The sequence below is a fragment of the Molothrus aeneus genome, chromosome 6 (genome assembly GCF_037042795.1).
Source record: "Molothrus aeneus isolate 106 chromosome 6, BPBGC_Maene_1.0, whole genome shotgun sequence".
Lineage (NCBI taxonomy): Eukaryota > Metazoa > Chordata > Aves > Passeriformes > Icteridae > Molothrus > Molothrus aeneus.
Window position 1 is genome coordinate 16,625,095 of NC_089651.1, and position 19,205 is coordinate 16,644,299.

At 43.1% G+C, this 19,205-nt stretch overlaps 1 protein-coding gene across 11 annotated transcripts in view; it reads right to left on the bottom strand.

Moving 5' to 3' along the window:
- BRSK2 (BR serine/threonine kinase 2) overlaps window positions 1-19,205 on the bottom strand; it is a 303,999-nt gene that overhangs the window by 83,036 nt on the left and 201,758 nt on the right. For all 11 annotated transcript variants that reach the window (XM_066553002.1, XM_066552999.1, XM_066553001.1 and 8 more), the window contains exon 4: window positions 8,693-8,833. In XM_066553002.1, coding sequence (XP_066409099.1) covers window positions 8,693-8,833 — 141 coding nt within the window. The remainder of the gene's footprint in view (window positions 1-8,692; window positions 8,834-19,205) is intronic.

The following is a 19,205-nucleotide window of genomic DNA, read 5'->3' on the forward strand; positions in this document are numbered from 1 at the left end:
GAGCAGCATGAGCAGCATGTCAATGTATTGGAAATTAGATCCTCTGATCTGAAGAGGAATGATCGGTTTGAGACAACTTGTAAATAATGCAGGTAAATTCTATGTAAAACCAGAGCACATGGTAATAGGATACCTGGGGACTGTAACAATTATTTCCAAAGGAGACTCCCAACAAAACAGCACACATTCAAAGCAGTTACTGGTCATTCACCCCACTGAGACCTATGATTTGCTCTCTCCTGCTTTTTAAAGTTTAGTCTCCAATCTTGCATAAATATGATGAACCCTGCATGTTACAATGGTCTTGTTAACACTGAGGAAACAAGCTTGCGGATAATAATTGTGATTCAGATTTGTGCACATTTTCATCTGAAAACATGAAAGATGCTTTATCCAATCTTTCTCATAGAAATTCAAGGTTTGAGATAACAGAAACAGAAGACGACTTAGCTCTATAATAACCGTCAAGATAGTCATAACTAGTTGACAAAAAATGCAGAAGATGAGTGACAAGGAAAGGTTCCAAAGGCAGCGAATGACCAGTTAATGGCCAAGAAAAGAACCCCTGAATGTCATCATCAAGGACAGCACCAGACAAAGGCAAGATCATCAACACCTGCCAAAGTTTAACATACTCCAGCTCCAGCAGTGAAATGGAGTGAAGAGACCATGGTTCTAAGGCAAGTGAGGAAAGCTGGATGCTAATGAGACAGTAGTGTGTGATTTCATCCTTCCTCCTGCAGACATTCGGGACAGTTCTCATCTTACAACTGCTTTCATTAATGGTAAGACTTTATCCAGCTGGGGAGGTGTGCTGCAGTTCCCCTGTCTGAGAACCAGTGCTCAGGGGCAGGTAACAGCCCCTGTAAAGTGAGCACTGCTTGTTTGATGCTATGAAACAAGAAACCTCCCCACAGCTCAAGCTGAGTGTGTGTCCTGCTGAGCAGAGTTTTTCAGCAGCTATAGTTGTCTTTCAGTCTTGGCAACTGCTCCTGGCTGACTGCTGAACACATACATGGTATAGAAGTTGAGGGTGCTGCTGCCTGTGCCTGTTCCACTGCTTGTGCATTGCATGATATGGTACGATTCATATATACAGTCTATAGCAGACATACTGCTGACATGTGACTTTTGTGCCTAAAAATTGAATCCTTTGCTTATCCTCAAATTGTGTGGCTCATTCAGAGAGCAGGAACAACCAAGATGGAGCACAGGATGACCTAAGCACAGGATGTCCACAAGCCAAGATGTACACTCACAACAAAATATCTTATTTCAGGAATGTGGTGCAGCTAAAGGAAATGCAAAAATGTTCCCTTTCCATGGCTGAGAGCTTCCAGCCTTGGCAGATCTGCCACAGGCCCCAGCTGGAGCACAATGTGTGTGAATCTTGAACAAGCCCCACTTCCTGACCACTAAGAGGCAGTGAAAGGGAAGGGACAACACCTTTAAAAATTGGGACAATATTCAATTGTGAAGTCTTCTTCTCCCTGTGTCATCCTGTCTTCCCATCAGCTGGGATCCACAACATAGCTTCAGGCCTGGGTTTTTAGGGAGAATCAAGTAGGGAAATGAGGTTCCTATAAGTTGGCATGTATATTAGGGATTTTTTTGAGAGTCACTGTAAGAAAGAGAGGAAAAAGGGGGTACCACCATCCACATTCCAAACATGGAGTAAGCTTCACCTCACTGTGCTGCACAATGTTTTTCCATGAATGATCAGTCTGATGGAGGTCTTTAGGCAGAGGTGCTGACCTAGCTCCCAGTGAGCACTCTGAAAACCTTAAGTTGGGATCTGGGCATCTATGGGACTGGGATAGTATGCGTGAAAGTAAAACTGTAGTATCAAGAGACCTTAATAGTTTTCTTTTCTTTTCCTCCAGATACTCATCAAAATAAAACCAAGAAAACTTATCAGCTCTTCACAATAGAAATTATCACTTCACTGAGCAGAGAGGAGAATTGTTACATTTATGGCTGCCTGGCTCCCAGAATAAAAGAATAGTTTTGATATCACAGTTTTGCGTCTCTGACCCTTCTCCATCCCTTTTTCAAGACAGTCTCTAGTGCTCAGTGTGGATGGTTAGCCTAGAAATTTCATGGCAGCCTGAGCACAAATTTTGTATTTTGGCAGCACTGCTTTCAGAGATCAGGGTGCCAGTGGGATCAGCAGTACTTGCACATTCACCCATAGGAGAATTATATGTCCCAGTGAAAATTTTTCTCTAGCTGGAGCATTTCTCTGATACCCATCTTTGGGCCACTTTGAATTGGCCGAGGCAGCATCCTGGGGATAGGAGTCAGGCCAGGAGTTTGCACCAGAGCAGCAGAACCAGCAATGCTGTCACTGGGAAAGAGACTTCCTCTCTGCATTTGCATTTCCCATCTTTGTATTGCCAGCTTCTCAAGTGCCAGGGGGAAGGGAGAGAAACATATGGGAATAGGGAAGGCTTGTTATAATTTACCTAAGAGCCCAGAAGACTGGACTGTCGAATGCACTTGCATTTGAAAAAGAATTCTCTTGTGCCAAAATGAAACAAAACAAAACAAAACAAAAATCCCACTGTATGTGGTAATTACTTGGCATTAATGGAACAGTGCAGAGTAAATGCATTTAATCTGGTTCCATTCCAGCTGATCTCTCTGGCTCTCCATGTCTTACACGACTGCATCAACTCCTCTCTCTGCAGGTGAACGGAGGACTCATTACCCTTTCCTTGTTCTAAAGGCTCTAAAGCTGTAGGGGCTTTATCACATGGCTGGAAAACCAGAAGAGAAGAAAGCAGCTTCTTTTCTGACAAACATGGCAAACCCTCCAACTGAGCCCTGCATAAGCTGAGAAGGAATGAGAAATGCAGGACTGCAGAAACCCTGCAGTGTAACCCTGACCCATAGTGGCCATGGACTCCCAGAGCTCCTCAGCCAAGACAGCAGCACAAGAAGTCAGCCTCTGGAGCCAGCATCCAGAGGGCTATTGAAGGGAGAGCATGTGAGTGAAAGGGAGCCACGGAGCAAGCTGTGGCAGGGGAAGCACATGCTGTCAGACTCTGCAACATCCCTCTTTCACAAATTACAACAAAGGCTTTACAATTTCCTTGCAGCATAAGATGGATGCAGAGAGAGCTCTGAAAAAATTGTTCCATGGAAATGGGCACCATTCTTGGAGATAGTGCATGGAAAATGAAAGGCACAGATAGGCATTAACATGTTCCAGCTTCCCACTTCCACACTGGCTTGCTAGTCACAGCCAGAGATGTTGTTCAGACAGTTCCTTTAGTTCGCTCCGGTGCTTTTCCAGTCCATCCTCCTGCTCTGAGAATATCCCTGTGCCTGTACTGCAGCAACTGCAGGAGAAACACGCTCTGCCTGTCACCCAGGGCTGCCAGAAGAATTCTGGTGTAGGGACAGACTCTAGATCTTGGATTCAAAGGAGCTGTCACCTGGCATGGGATGACAAACGAAGCCATTATTTTAAAGTGATGTTTGAGCTGAAACATTCGTATCAGTTTCTATGACAACTCATTGTAGGTCACAGATTTCTAACCCAAGAAACCTCTTAATTGGAGTAGTTGCAGGTCATTTGTACTAATCAAATTGTTGGCTACTTCGCAAATGCTTTTCTTACTGACCTCAAACTCCCAGAAGGGCCAGGCCACAGAATAATTGTTCTGCAGTATGCCTCTTAAAGTGCCTGATTTGATGCAAATAACTTATCAGTAACAATTAATAGCATGAGAAGCATTATTTTAAATTTCATGAGCAAAAAAAGCCTTTGATCTTATTTTCTCTTGCTTCTGCAAATAATATCCAAACATGCAAGTTGCATCTACCTACAGAAGATTCTTGGTTTATAGCCATGGTTGCTATGCTCAAATTTAGTAAGTTTTCACAGAATTCTGCAGAACAAGTAAATATAATTATAGCTAGGAAAAAGGACAACATTTATAAACATACCAGGAGGCCTGGGGAAAGGTTTGTATGCATAACCCGTTACTTGCTTTTAAACAATTATTTCCATTGATCCACTAAAATATATTGTTTCTCCCTGCCAACCTCTCCTCAAAGCATATATTCATGTATTTCAAAGCCAGAAGAGCCTGTCAGGTCTGATCACCACTGCTGCACTTCCCAGAAAATGTTACCTGGTTATGCTTACAGTAAGACTATGCCATTTTTGAGTATCCAATGGGTTACATAAAGAAGAAAACTTACAAAAGTACATGTTCCCTGACTTTAGCTGAGCTGGTAACTTTGCCTTTGGCATTGCAGCTGCTGCATTTGATGGCTTTTCTCTGTTTCTCTGTACAATGGATATCTGAAAATTCCTCACTGTTTTACAGTGAGTCTTGAGCACAGAACTAAAACTCCTGGATTGAGGTAATGAATGGTGAGCTTTCAACAGAGTAAAAATGCACCTTTCTTACTTCTGATGGTCTGAAAGAAAACTTGAACACTCAAGTACCAGAAAAACAAAAAAAATCAAAACAATAAACCAGCAGAGAGTCTTATTAAATTCCACCATTTCTACACCAGTTTCACATCTGGAGGCCTTGTGCCCTGATTTCAAAGTGCCCATCTGCTGCAGTCTTCAGCATTTGACAGACCCTCCCTGCAGAACACCCCAGCACGCTCCTTAGGGATGAAGCAGGGCAGAGGGGCAGTTCTGAGGAGGGTGGCACTACATGGCAGAACAGGGCAGAACATGGCAGCTGGCATTCTTCAGCTCTCTCCGTTTCTCACAGACACCCCAGATTTCTCCCTAAAAGCCCGCTTCCCTTACTGACAGTGCTCTGCAGCTCCTGCCTGCAGGAATAGACCAGAGATTTTGGCAGCAGCGCTGTGAAATCTTGCAGCGCTGTTTTGTGGGGAGCCTTTCCCTCCCGGCACGGAGGGAAGGACACGAGGCAAAGCCCAGGCAGGCTGTAATTGCTGTCCCCAGCCCTCCGAGTGCCACATGCCCGTGCCCACGCAGCACACACCACGGACACTCTCCATCCTGCACAGCCTTCCCCGGCTCCCTCAAACGAGCACAGCCCCGGGGCAAGGCGAGCAGAAAGGGCCCTCGTAATTGTCATGTATCAATATTCATAAAGAACCTGCCTTAACCCCTCTTGTACGCGCTCAGGGGAAAAAAAAATAAATAAAAAATAGAAACACAGAATGAAACGCAACCAAAATAAAAATAAAATGAAATAATCACCTCCCTGCTCATTACCGCAGGGGATTTCCTCTCAATGTCACCACTGCCCCGCGCAGTAATTGGCATTATCTGTTATCTCTGAAGCCATAATAAGGTTTGCCACGGGGCATTTTCTGTAATCATATTTTTATTTGTCAGCTCGCGAGCCGCAGACGGCGGAGCGGAGCCGGCCAGGCCGCGGGCGCGCGGCGGGGCAGGGGCCGCGCGGCGCCAATGGCGGCTCGCGCCGGTGATGTCACGGCCAGCCAATGAGGCGGCCGGCAGCCCGCCCCGCCCGGCGCTGCAGCATTCCCCACAGACACCGGGAACGGGCTCTTCCCGGGAAACCGAGCGAGAGGGGGCCTGGCAGCCCGCCCCGGGGGCGCTCACACACGGGTTCCCGCGGGGAACGCAGGCGGGCACTCGAGCAGCAGAGAGGGGCTGAATGCCCCGCATTCAAAAGGGGCTGCTGGTTTCGGGGCACCTAGCGGAGGTACCCGAAAGGCCCAGAATGTAAGAGAGCAGACACTCAGTACGCTGTTAATGGCAGCTTAGGCAAACCCATCGGTTATGTCCAAAGAGAACCTCCCAAGCTGGGATGGCCTCACATGGATGTCCGGGGAAGCTCAGGCTCTGTGCCATTCATTCCCTGCTCGGCGCGGCCGCTCCAGGCACTGCAGCGCGGTGCGGAGCCCGGGGAGCGCAGGGAAGGGCTGGGAGGAGAAGCAGCAATGCCGCATCACTGAGCCAGGCGCTTGCCAGCTCGGGGAAGGCAGCGAGGTAGCACAGATCCCATGGGATGTCCCTGCGTGGTGCCACTCGTGGCCCTGGGTCCCTGGCGTGGCACCGTGCCGTGTCCACACAAAAGTCCTCAGAGAACCCCACAGTGCCTTACCCATAAGCGTTTCCCCATGGCCAACCTGCATCACAAAACCCCGTGACTGCACCACAGCGTGAAACTCGCCAAATATTGCCCCACTGCTTCCAGTAAATAAAGTAAGAACAGGAAGCACATTTTTAAAATAAAAAATAGACACGAGCTCCACACATATTCTGCTTCCTTTTCTCAGCTGCTTGTTTGAAAATACCTCTTAAGACAAAGGTGATCTCTCTACACAGTAGCAGCAGAAGCTTTTTACTGATGGGAGGGGGACTGGGGAATCCTTTCTGAATCTTTGGTTCAGGAATGCTGGTGTATCAATGCATTTTGAGCAGTGAATGCTGAATGTGGTTACATGCTGCTGTTAAAGTAAGCTACAGGTATTTCCCAGTGTTTTGGGATGTACAGGAAGAAGATGGGAGTATTATATGGGTCTGGGGACACCAGGCTATCAATCTATTCTGCCAGTAGGCTGGAGGCATCCACATTTAGTCATTAACCAAAGCAGAAGCTTTCATTTTTCAATGTGGTCATAACTGGATGACCTGGCTGATGAGATGATTTGTCATTTCACTGCCCCACAACAGGACAAGGTCAGGCCTCATTGCTTAGGAAAGCACATTAAGTTTTACACTCACATATATATTTATGCATGCTCTGATTTTCTGATAACTGTCCAGAATACAGCACAGAATAGAACACAGACCACACAGAGTGACCTGGAGGCAGAGCTTATGATTTACTGCTAACTTAGCCAGCACTAGATGCTTTCAGGTGGGAGTTAGCAAGGAATGGGATTTACTGTCCAACGAGACTACTACCCACAATCCAGTATATTTAACAGAGGAAAATGGATTCCTCAAGATAGACATGCATCTGCCTAGAAAATATCACACAGTATTAAACCTAGGGTGCTAGTCTGTCTGTCTGTCGGCGTCACCATGATCCTCAGTTTATTAAAGTCTCCCAGATCCAGAGGGATCCACAACAAGTCCAAAGGACTAGCATGTATGTGCATGTTTTAGTAGGAACTTCTCTCCCAATGGAGATTCTGATTCCTCTGGAATATTCATTTGGAAGCGTAAATAATTTCTCTTCAGCTGCACTTAAACATTTTTGAGTGTTGTTGGATTGCATTCCTTAAGTATTAAGCTGAGTAGGAAACAGAAACATGTATGTATGCAATCCACCAGTGGTTACACTGCCCAGTGTATGTAAAAAATAACAGGGCTACAACCTGCCAAGGAGCACGCTGGTTCTAAGGAGATCGTGATCACTCAGTGTAGTTGAATAGCAGGGAGGAAAAACTGTGGAATTCACAGAAGAAAACTGGTCAGAGGTCACTGCCGACAGAGAAAACTTAGATCCTCTAGTTAGGGCATGCAACCTGCTCTTGGCTTCTCTGGGAATTTCTCTGACTATTGTAACCCTTCCTGTGTCAGGTAGGCATTGTCCTCAGGACCTTCTCACCCAGATCCACCACTTCTGACCTGCCTCTTCTGCTAAGAGTATGCTGCTATACTCTTCTTATACAGTATACTCTTCTTAATATATCCTCAAGAAAGGCTCTTCTTTTCCTTTCCATTTTTTAGAAATATGTTCTCCTACAGATCACTGTTTCCTGCTGAAATGACTCAGAGATGTAGGGGGAGGGGGCTAGAAGACCAAGTTAAATATTTAAACATCCATTTTCACTGTGGCCATCTGGTTTGTGAGTTTTCAGCACAGAACTGGGGGTACAGAAAATCCCTGCATGGCTACTGAGAAGTAAGCACACAGTGATTATGCAAATCCAGCTACTGCAGTACCTCTGAGTGGCCCTTGGCCTCCTGGAGTGGGGGATCTGGCTGGCTGTGGCTTTGGAGAAGCAGCCATGCAGACATAAAATGTAAATTTTCTCCCCCAACCAATCCAAATGCAAGGGGCTGCATTTGTGAGCAATGATCAGGCAGTTATGGGTCAGTAGCTGTACAGAAACTCTTGTGCTCAGACTGATTGCAACAACTTGATTTCAGTATAATTTAAATTATCTCAACTTGGTGAAGATGAAAGAGAAGCTGGTCAAATATAAAACAGAACTTGAAAGCACAGGTTAAACCACACTCCATGGTTAAATAATATGATGGAGTCAGTAAGAAAATTCTTCCCTACTGGAAAGGAAATTAAAGGCAACAGTGACTCAAATGCCCAGAGGGGACTCAGTAAAGGTTGCCAAAAGCCAGCAGGTTTCCAAAAACTGAAGGGAACCATAAAACGACTTTGCTGTATTTGCAGTTGTCCCAGATTTCTTCAGGGATTCATTTAGATACAGTGTATGGAGTTCTTAGTTATTACTAAGTGCCACAAAAATTATGGAAATGAAATTCTTTTTCCTCGGTGGTTTTGGTTTTCCTGTTTAAAGCCTTCCCTGCAAATTAATTCTTCTCTAGTGAAAAATGACAGACAGTCTTTTCCATGAGAAGTCTGTCTGTGACTGGTACACTGTCTCACACATGGACAAGAATTCAAAAATACATCAGCACTTTACCCAATGCTTTTAGAGCTATACAACATCAGTTACTTAAAACTAAAAGTATCTAGGTAAGATCCCTTTATTGTAGCAGGGAACTCCCATTGGAAATGGCTGTACTCACCATATTGAGTGACTATGGCAGAAGTCTAAAGCAGAGATGATTTGTCGGAAGAACTTCCTGGCTTCTTTTGGTGTCAATCTTCCCTTTTTTACGAGATAGTCGAAGAGCTCCCCACCTGACACATGTTCTAGCACCAAATACCTAGAAAAACACAAAGCCAGGATTTTTTAAGTACATGATCACACCAACCCCCTCACACTCACACAGTTAGACAAACACTTCTGTTTATATGTAGCCAAGGGGAACACTTCCAGAAATAACAGTGGAAGAAAACTGGAATTTTAAAATCAGGAGTTACTAATATGTTTAACAGTGGTTCTGCAAACTTCAGACCTACCATTGTTGGATTCAGTGTCCAATGGCATAGCAAGACCTAATCAGGAAGCTAAAAATTACTCCAAAGACTAGGATGGGAAGCAGAGAATAATCAAGTATAAGCTTCCACAGCAGGTCTCAAAGCTACAGTGGAGTAAAACTCTGTACCAAGAAGCCTCAGATCCTTTAACCAAGCTGACAATTCTTTTATAAAATAGCTGTGGGAAAGCTGCAGTCAGAACCAGAAAGATGTCAACAAACCAGAATGAATTAAGAAAAGGTGAACAATGTACAATATTAAAAAACCAAACAAACCAAAAATAACTACATGTGTGTGCAGTCTGTATAAAAGCTTAGCTTTTGCTGCTGAACAGCAGTGATTGGCTGGAGCAGCTGCCTGGCCTTGCAACTCACAGGTGAAAAACGTGGCACTGAGTGAATACATGTGGCACAAAGGGGGCCTAGGAGCAGGAGAGGAAACTCCTCACCTCATACAGCACTCCTGGCAGTCATAGAGTGAAGAGTGAAACCTTCTGGAAGGAAAGAACTTGCCATGAATGGACCACCTTGCTGTTTTAAATAGGGCTAATGAAAGGCAGCCAAGCAAAGGAGAACTGTATAAATCTCTGGAAATGTTGCCTAATAGTGGGAGTGACAGTTCTCCCAGGAAGCGGCAGGAACACCATCAACGGAATCCTTTAAAAACAAACAAATCTGAGTGTACTTCTCAGTCCCTGCCTCCCAGCAGTGCAGCAGACCATACTGAACTGTATGTGCAGCATGATCCCTCAACCCTCTGCTTTACAGCAGAATACTTTTACTACCAGAATTAATCCAACTCCTCAAATTTGAATGCACAATGAAGAATAATTAATCCAGGATACTGTCAAAATTTTCTGTACCTCAAGCAGCATAATCTCCGAAGAAATTTCTGAATTTAAAATGAAAAGTGGGGAAGAATAATATAAATTGGGGGTCTTAATTAGCCCTGTTTCAATGTTTCCAAAAAACTAGGACAATAGAAGGACTAAAAGCAGTTGTGAGGAAAGTAAAGCTTGCTCAATGATAATAGCATTAGCCTTGAAGTTGCAAAAGTGGGACCTGAGCTCCTGGTCCATCATCATTTCCTGTGTAACTTCCATGTGTCAGCTCCCAGCTACCAGAAGGAGAAAGCATTTCCCCACCTTACAGAAGGACAGACATTGGTGTTGTCTTGCCAGCTAAGTAAGTACTAAAAGGACACAAAAGAATGGACAAAACCATAAAATTATAAACTTGGGGGAATTAAAATTGTACTTTTGCATTTTTTGATCAAGTCAAAACAGCTACAAGAAAAATAGTAATATTGACTTTTTAAAATCAAAATCAGTTAAAAAAGAGAAAAATCTTAACTTGAAAATCCCATTTGGAATGTGTGGGTTATCTTCTTTCCAAACAGATGGGTAGTTGCCCAACTGTCTGCTGGGTACACCCTGGTAATTTGGAGAGCACTGTTTATAGACATGACATTTTTTGAGCAAGTCATTTCAACGCAGAAGAAAGCTGATATGCAGCAGCCATGGGCACTGGGGTGTCCACACTGTCAAGTCCCAATCTTTGGTTCCTAAGCCTTGGCTAACAGACAGTCTGGTAAGAAGGTTTGCTGCAGAATTCATTCTCCCTCTCATATTAGAGACAGATCTGGCTAACTATCCAATATGGCAGACCCAATTCTGGCACAGAATCAGTCCTAAAATTCTTCTTGACAGCTTGATGTCTCACTGTGCCCAGAAGAAGCTGGATACAGCAGTGCATCTTGCCCCCCAAATTCAAATTGCTGGCTGTTTTCTTTTTCTGGGAGATATCTTACGAAGATGATTGCAGTTACAGATACAGAACACCCTCCACACTGGCTTCAAACAAACAGTTTTTGAAAAATACAGACCCAGCATTTCTGTCACCCACAGCAGGAACTGTGAAGCAATTTATTTTCATCAACTTCATCTTATTAAAAACACTCAACAAAAATGCACTGACACGTTGTATGAAAAATAAAACAAATTGAAAGACAGGGAACATTTACAAGGTTATTCATTTTTTGCTTGCCACCTAGAAGCACTAGATATAATAATGGAAATGAACAGGGGAGAGCATTTGAAAAAGATTTGTGCCTGTGACAAGTCAAGGGACACGGAGAAGCACGAGAGACGATGTATTCTGATCTGACAAAGGCCCCACCGTGACATGAGTGAGAAGGACGACAAACACATTCCTCAGTGCTTGAGTGCAAGAAAGAAATGCTGCAGGGATCATTCCACAAGCACTATGTGGCTAAGCTGCAGCTAGGATTTGTGAGCTCAGGTTGTTATCTGCCAGCCCTATTCCCTCCAGTACCTTGTGTGTTTTTTTAGGACAGCCCCCAGCTAGGAGATTTTCTGTTAAACAAGGGCATAATTCAGCACCTGCCCCTATGTCTGTGCAAGCCAACATTCTGCTGGCACATGACATGGCACAGTAGTAGTACACTTGTTCTTTCCAAACAGGCCAACAAGAGGGGTTTAAACATTTCCAAGTGTTGCACTGGTTCTAAGCACCACTGGATAGCTACACAAACCCCACTAAGTGCTGCATATCTGTGTCTACCCATCTGTGTGTGTGAGAGTGTACCTATGACTTTACAGAAGAAGAGAATAAACACTCTGAAAAGCCAAACAGAAAAAGCAAAGGAAAGGAAGAACATTATTCCCTGGGTTGGAAAATAAGGCATACAGACACTACTTCTTTCCTGAATCCATGGCACAGAAAAGAATCCAAATCTTCTGTGTTCACATCAGCATCTAAATTTCTTTACTTTGCCAAAGTGCTACAGGATTGGAAGTATGCTAATGGCAGCTCTTGGAGGATCTGGGAGAAGGTAAATAACATGTAGCCTGTAGGGAAGAAAAACACTAAGAAGCATTTTCATGAGTCTCCCTTTCCTTTTATCTTTCCCAGGTATGACAGGTTTTCACTTCATTATAGTACTACTTTTCCAATTTATTCTAAGCAAGCAAGCAAGTTCTGAAAATCCCAGAACAGTAACCAGAACTTCTCTCCTATTACATTTAGAGATGAAAAGCAACTGATTGGTGAATGAAGTTTTGGGGGTTTTTTATTCTGTCTATGTAAGATTAACAGCATCAGTTTTTCTTCCCATGGTAAAAACTTAAGAAAACTTGTGAAAACATGTGGCACCTCCTGCAACAACCATTGCAAGAAGGTTCAGGGAAAGGAGAGACCCAGTGTCAGGCAGGCAGTGTGCACACTAGGTGCTGTGATGATACAGACAGGAGCTATGTTAGGACAACAGACTCTGCAAGAGCACCTAGCTTTCACATGTTGGATGCTCTGGACACACCCTAACTCTTCCAATCCTTGCATTTCACATGAGAGAAACAAGTTTTGACAAGCGTTAACCTCCTTTTCTTTACTGATAGGGAACTGTGAAGCCAAGTGACTTGTCCAGGGTACAGTCACCCAGTATCAGAGCTGGGATTAGCACCTGTGGTCCCTTGTGCCTTCTACTCCATGCTATCCTCCAATTTCCCCTTTGCCTGTGAGGACACTGAAAAAGCCAGAAAACAGCAGGGTTCTTCAACTCAATATGAAGGCAAGTGTATGTTAAAAATAAAGTCTCAATTACTTTTTCCTCACTGGATATATTCTCTAGGAGATTCCAAATATTCTCACAGGCTGCAGCTCACTTTTGTACACACCAAGGTTTGCATCTTGCATTATTTTCTCATGTCCCTGCTACAAGCCAAGACATAAAACTAAAAATTTCTAGTTGAGTTTCAATGCTTGAAGGAGAAAAGACTTTCCTCTTTAAAAGCAAAGAAGCTGAATACTAAATACAAGAATAATTGTGTTGATTGGAGATGAGCAGAGAGATTACATCCAGCAGCATCTCATCCCTTTTACCATCTTTCCATCTGCATCCCATCATCTCCACATTCTCAATAAAAGATTCTGAGTTCCTAACCTCAAATGACCCATTACAAACCATCAGAGATGCAAGCTTAGAATAATCTAGGCTTTTTTCTTTCTTTCTTTTTGGTTCATTTTATTTATTCTTTCAGGAGCCAAAATAGTACATCATCAGTTCTCATCAGTCCTTTCTGAAGGCTGGTTTTTGCTGTGATGCTTGACAGCAGCTTGGACTTCCCATTCCCAACAGTTGCTTTGTGTGTGGGATTGTAAACTGGTACTGTCCCATTCTTATCCAGTGCCAGTACAGCAAGGATTCTTCATGATTAGATAGGTTGCTGTTGCACTACAGTCCTATCACTTAAAACATAAAAAAAAAGACACTTTTCGTGGTTATTTCTCCTTTCCATCTGGTGGACTATGCCACAACTTCTTAAGAGGTGCCTTTGCCCATGCCCTAGGGAGCTTTGAGGAATAACTCAGAGAGCCCTCACTAGCAAGGCAGCTACATGCTACCTCCAAATCAGGATTGTAACTAAAGAAACAGGCTGGCTCTGAGCAATGCCTGGAAAATGCTGTTAAAGAAAGACTAACTGGCACAGAAAACACCAGGACCAAGCACTACCAGATACTTCTGGCAAAATAACAACAAAAAACCCAAATGCAAACACATCAGTTATGATCTGTAAAGAATGAAAAACTGTCTTTTAGCCAGTAGCAAAATTGGTGTGAAATGCTAAAATTCTTGCCAGATGGGATTGCCTGCAGCAGCCCATTAGTGGGTATGCAGCTCTTGTTTTCTCAGGACAATTTACAATATACTAACTGCTACACCAATTATGTATTTATTATTATAAAAGTGTTAAATGGAGAGATCTCTAGATGAAAGCTCATGCTTAAACACAAAGTATTTCAGGTAAGTATTATAAATGCAAAAAAATTAGGATTACCAAGAAACACTCTCTAATGCTCTAGGATAGAAGTCAATTCACACATCTTGTTTTAGTCAGGCAATAGAAGGTTTGTCCATCAGTGCTTGCAATTAGCTGTCTGTTAGGGAAGCAGTTAATAATTTATTTTTTATTAAGTGATATGACATTTACACATAAGAAGCACAACTTTGCTTAACCTAAACAAGGAGGTTTTCAAGTTGCTCTTCTATGTAAGCCTGAATGTACCACTGGGTAACATCACACATCACTGAGCAATGTCCTAGAGCTTTTACTATGCTAGAATTTGACTAGATATCCATGTGGCCCTTGTTAGTTTTTAAGATGCATGGCTTCAGCCATACACTTCAGCAAGATGCAAAACCCAGCTGCAGTCATATAGAAAGAGATACACTCAAAGACAAAATATCAAGTGGGAATCTCCATCATAAAGACAGATAAGTCTTTAGTTCTCGTCTGTCCTGATGTTTACTGTGCCAACAGCTCTAAAACTCTCTTAAGTTTTGCCCCAGAATTAAACACAGACTGAAATGGCTGCACCACAAATGGTAGAGTTGGCACTGCCACAACCTTGATGAACCATGGGCCATCTCACAGTAGTCCTGGCAGATGATTCACAAGAAACTGGCTACTCCTTGTGACTAATTAATTTGAGAGCTAGAAAGCTCACTACATTTCAAAGGGACCTGTCTTACGGAACAAGAGACCAACAAAGAAAAGCCTCTAGAAGAAAAAAGAACTGGTGATTCTCCTTCCAGGCTACCACCCTACTTGCAAAATGTCCTTCCATACATATATATGGTTGAATATATATGTGGCAGGAAAGAGGTTAAAAGTTGCCCAGGCTGACATGCTCTGTATTTCTTTGACAGCTTTTTCTCTGCACTATTTACTATTGATTAAATAATCTCTATCAGATATGAAGCCTCTTGTTATTGGCACAGCCTATAAATTATTCAGAAGTTATATAAATTCTTATGGCGGGCATGAATTTTTAAACCCTTATTTGGCACTGGGCCAGGAGCTCTGTATTTTTTCTTCCCCTCTTGCCTGCAAGAAAATGTGCATGTGTTAGATTTCTGTTTTCTAAAAGACAATTTTAACCCGAGTTTGCATGTTTGAATGGATATTGTATTTGATTGCTGGTTACATTTGGGCATGAACAGGTTGTGGCTTTTGGGGTAGTAAGAGATTATGCTGTTGTGCTCTGTACCTTTGATTAATTTGGGATGAAAGGTGTTTTGAGCAGTACCCTCACAGTGTATAGTCATGGATGCCAAGGCACTGCAGCATCCATCCTATATGGGCACATGATATGGAATGGATTTAGCCAGAGGGATCCTCAGCACAGGATGGGCAGAGCTGAGACAACACCCATCAGGTCACTGCTGCAATTCTGTTAGTGACTCTATACTTCAGGGCTTTCTTCTTCAGAGCTAAGTGGCCTTTGCTGTAATAACCAGGGCCCAGACACACACAACACTGCCTACCAAAGTCTAAAAGGGAAGTCAGGCATAAGAATGTACCGTGGCTCTGAAGCAACATCTCACAGAATTACTCATGTCAGAGAATTGCTCCACTATGGGCTTGCTTTTCCTCATGCCCAGCATCATAGCCTGGATGGTATCCAAGCACACATGTCAGGCAGTGAATAGAGAATACAGTCAGGCTTTTGGGCAGTGCTTATTAAGACTTTGTTGCACAGGGTGCAGCATTAATTCCCACCAGCAGCTCTGCAGGCCCTGCTTTGTGCCAGGCTGGTGTCCTTCTTGCGAGTGAGTGGTCACACCCTCCACTCCTACCACTGACTGGATTTGTTCTGGCTACACATGCTAGTCATTCCAGACAGTCCTAAAACAAGTCAACAGCAGAAGAAAAGGGGGTCAAAGTAGCTGGTTACAAATATTTTCCTTAGTCTAATCAAGGCTCAGGTAAAATGCTATTCTGCCTTCCAATCCTGTTTTATTTTCTTTCCCTGTATCACAGCACTTGACATCCCACAGCTTCACTCCCAAGGTGCACATCTACCACAAAATTAATTTTCAGTGCTGAGCCTTTAGAGCTACTCTGACTTTCTGAACTCTCCCTCTACTTTAGAGAGGTTTCCCTGCAGATGGATTGAATGGCAAAGTCTTGGCCTACCACTAACAAGAATACACAGAACTTTTTTTAAATCTTTTTGCCTCTTCTGGCATCTCACAATAAGTTTTCAACAAAAATAAACAGAATTATAGGAAAACCCTGCAGGACAGGACAGGCAGCACAAAGGCCTCTGCAGACACCACCAGAGCTGTAAGTCCTTGACTGCTGCTGACACCTGATTTTGTATGAGCCAGAAATGTGAGTTGTGCACAGCTAGGAGGACATTTTAATTTTCTTATCTGGCTCGTTGTGATGCACCTTCATCTCTGAAATCAGGTGGTGGTGTGTTGTGTACATTGAAATGAGATTTGGGCACTTGCCCAGTGATAGCATTGTACTGATGAAAGATGAGAAAGGCACTTATATTTGAAAAAGGTGCTGAGGAATGCATGGCACACTTCAGAGAACAATAGTCTGGTGTCCACTCCTCTCAAAACAGATTCTTGCTTAAAATGCTGATCAAACTGGATGACAGAGATGTAAAATAAATGCTGCCACAAAGTTTGAAATCTTAAAAGTGAAGATTTGAAAATCATTCAACATAAATTCACACATATGTACACAAATATCTGTATGCATCTTGACATTGAAATTTACAGATATATATACACAGACATCAATGGAAAGCGAATCAAGAAATACCAGTATTACCATCTGAAAGAAAAGTGCATGGAGTGGTTGTAGGATGCATTTTCTTTTCTATTTTATTTCCACTTCCCACCAAGACCCTGACAGCTGAAAATAAATAGTTAATCAAATGAGATCAAAACAGATAATGCCACCCCTGTTGGGAGTTCTGCAACAGAACTGTATCAGTCAGCTCAATCCCCTCTGGAGAGGGAAGCTCCATCTCCTGTGGACTGTCTGATGGCCCTTAGCTTGCCATGCTAACAGCTCCTCCAATAGGGGACAACTGCTTTTCCATGATCCAAAGAAAAGCTGAATGTACTGCATAAAACACAGTAAATAAAACTCTGTGTAGGGTCAGCTCAGGAAAGACCTTTGCTATACAGGACACAGAGAAAAGAGGATCATCCCCCAGGTTCACACAGCTCATCTGCAATGCAGAAATCACCCAAGGAGTGTGTCCTTCCAGTGTGTATTACAAAACCAAAATTTTGTTATTATCTGTTACTGCCTTGCTCCTTCTCGTAGTACATGCCCCATCCTGGAAATGTTCAACATCAGCTTGGGTGAGGCTCTGAGCAACCTGGTCTAATCAAAGGATTCCCTGCCCCTGACAGGGGAGGGGTGGAACTGGATGACGTTCAAGGTCCCTTCCAACCCATTCCATTCTGTGATGATTCTATGATTTGTATTTCCCTAAAATTCCCGACTGTCTGCACTTCCTTAGTCAAACTGATTGGTGCACACACAAGTTTTGGTAGCCCTTTGATCATTCCCCATACCAGGCTACTTTGATTCATTTTGATCTTTAAAAAATGGAGGATGAACCTCCATCCTGGCTGTTTTGTCTATTGACATTATATGATGGGAGAGATGGAGGCATTGATTGTCTGTAGCTATTTCTAAATTATCTATTACTGTGGACTCCCAATCTTGCTTGAAGGCCATCAGTGTGATCATGCAACAAATATGAAATAATTCAACTGTCAGTAATATTGCTCATTTAGCCAACACAATATATATCTGAGGCTGTATGTCACTTACAGAGAGCCACAGTGCCCTCTGTTTTCCCCCCCACACCTAGATGTGTAGTCCACGGTCTTACTAAATAAGACAACTCAAAATGATGGATAAAGAGATGGAATAATAGATTTCATAGCTATCCCCACCTCTCTAACTATCTTGGCAAAAAGAACCCTACCAAAATAAACAGAAAAAGACTGCTTGGCTAACACATGTATGCTAACAGATTTTTGTTATTATTTTTAAAAAATAAATCTCAGTCTTAAATAAACTGTGGAAAAAGGATTTGATTCATGGTTGCATTAGGAATCTACTCAACCAAAGCCCCTTGTCACAAATTAAATCATAAACTAAAAGTCAAACATGATTTGTGAAATTAACAGTTATTGAGGAAATGCTCCCCAGTGTTGCATTGTGATTATTCTCTGGCTTCTGAAATATCACCCATAATTCATGAGCTTCTCTGAAACCATGCCACAACTGCTAGTGCTAGGATGGCATGCATGATGGAAAGGTGCTGCCACAACCCCAGAGCAATCCCTTTCCTGATGCTGGTGAGAACCAGAGGTCACTGTGTCTTATTATTTGGGAAGGTCCATGCAGACACATTCTCAGCCCCCACGCACTTGTAACACCTCACCCCTCCGCAGGCACTCTCTTCCACCTCTCAGATTTATCAAAGGCCACAGCTGTTTCTAATTTTGAACACAGAGGCTTGGCAGAAGCTCTGCATTGTGCCCTTTCTTTAAAATAGAGACTAATAAAAAATGAAACTTAATTAACAGTCATTTGTTCTTTCAGAGTCAGTGTCTTTCAGCAGAGGGATTTGGTGCCTTTGCAGGGGGATGCAGACAGCTTAATCTTACAGGCAGAGGAGCTACAGCTCAAAGCAGACTCAGTGATTGTTCAAGGCTAAATGGTCATTGGCAAAGCACGCTTTGGAGCCCAACATTTTTTAGAAGCCAGGATATCCAGACATAGCTTAAAGATATGGGATGCTTTCCTTTTCAAGGTGATTTTCATCATGAAGATGTTGTCCTGTCTATAAATGCAGTATTTTTTTTTAATAATAGTGTAACACCATTCCCACTGCTTTGAGCATGAAATATTTTTCACAAGGAGCAAAACAGCCCCCAATTCTTATAGGGTAAAGAAGGAAAGCTCAGGTTTTGGCTTTACAGGTATTCAGAGCAAGAAGAAAGCTTCAGCACCTCTACAGCCCATCCCCTTGTGGCCTTTCTTCTGCATGTGTTCTTACATTATCACCACTGCCACCATCAGCTGTTTGCTCTTTTCGTGCAGGACTGCATACTTGTGTGGGTGTGTACCTAGGGTTACACAACACAGAAACCAACATTACAAAGAAGAACATTTCCTCTCTTTTAAGCAAAAAAAGGGGTCTCCTCCCCCCTTTCACTTAATACAGAGAAAATATCCTCTGCCTCTCTTTCAGGAGATTAAAGGAGAATGTACTCCCTGTAAAACCTGATTTCCCTTTGCTGCCTGTCTGC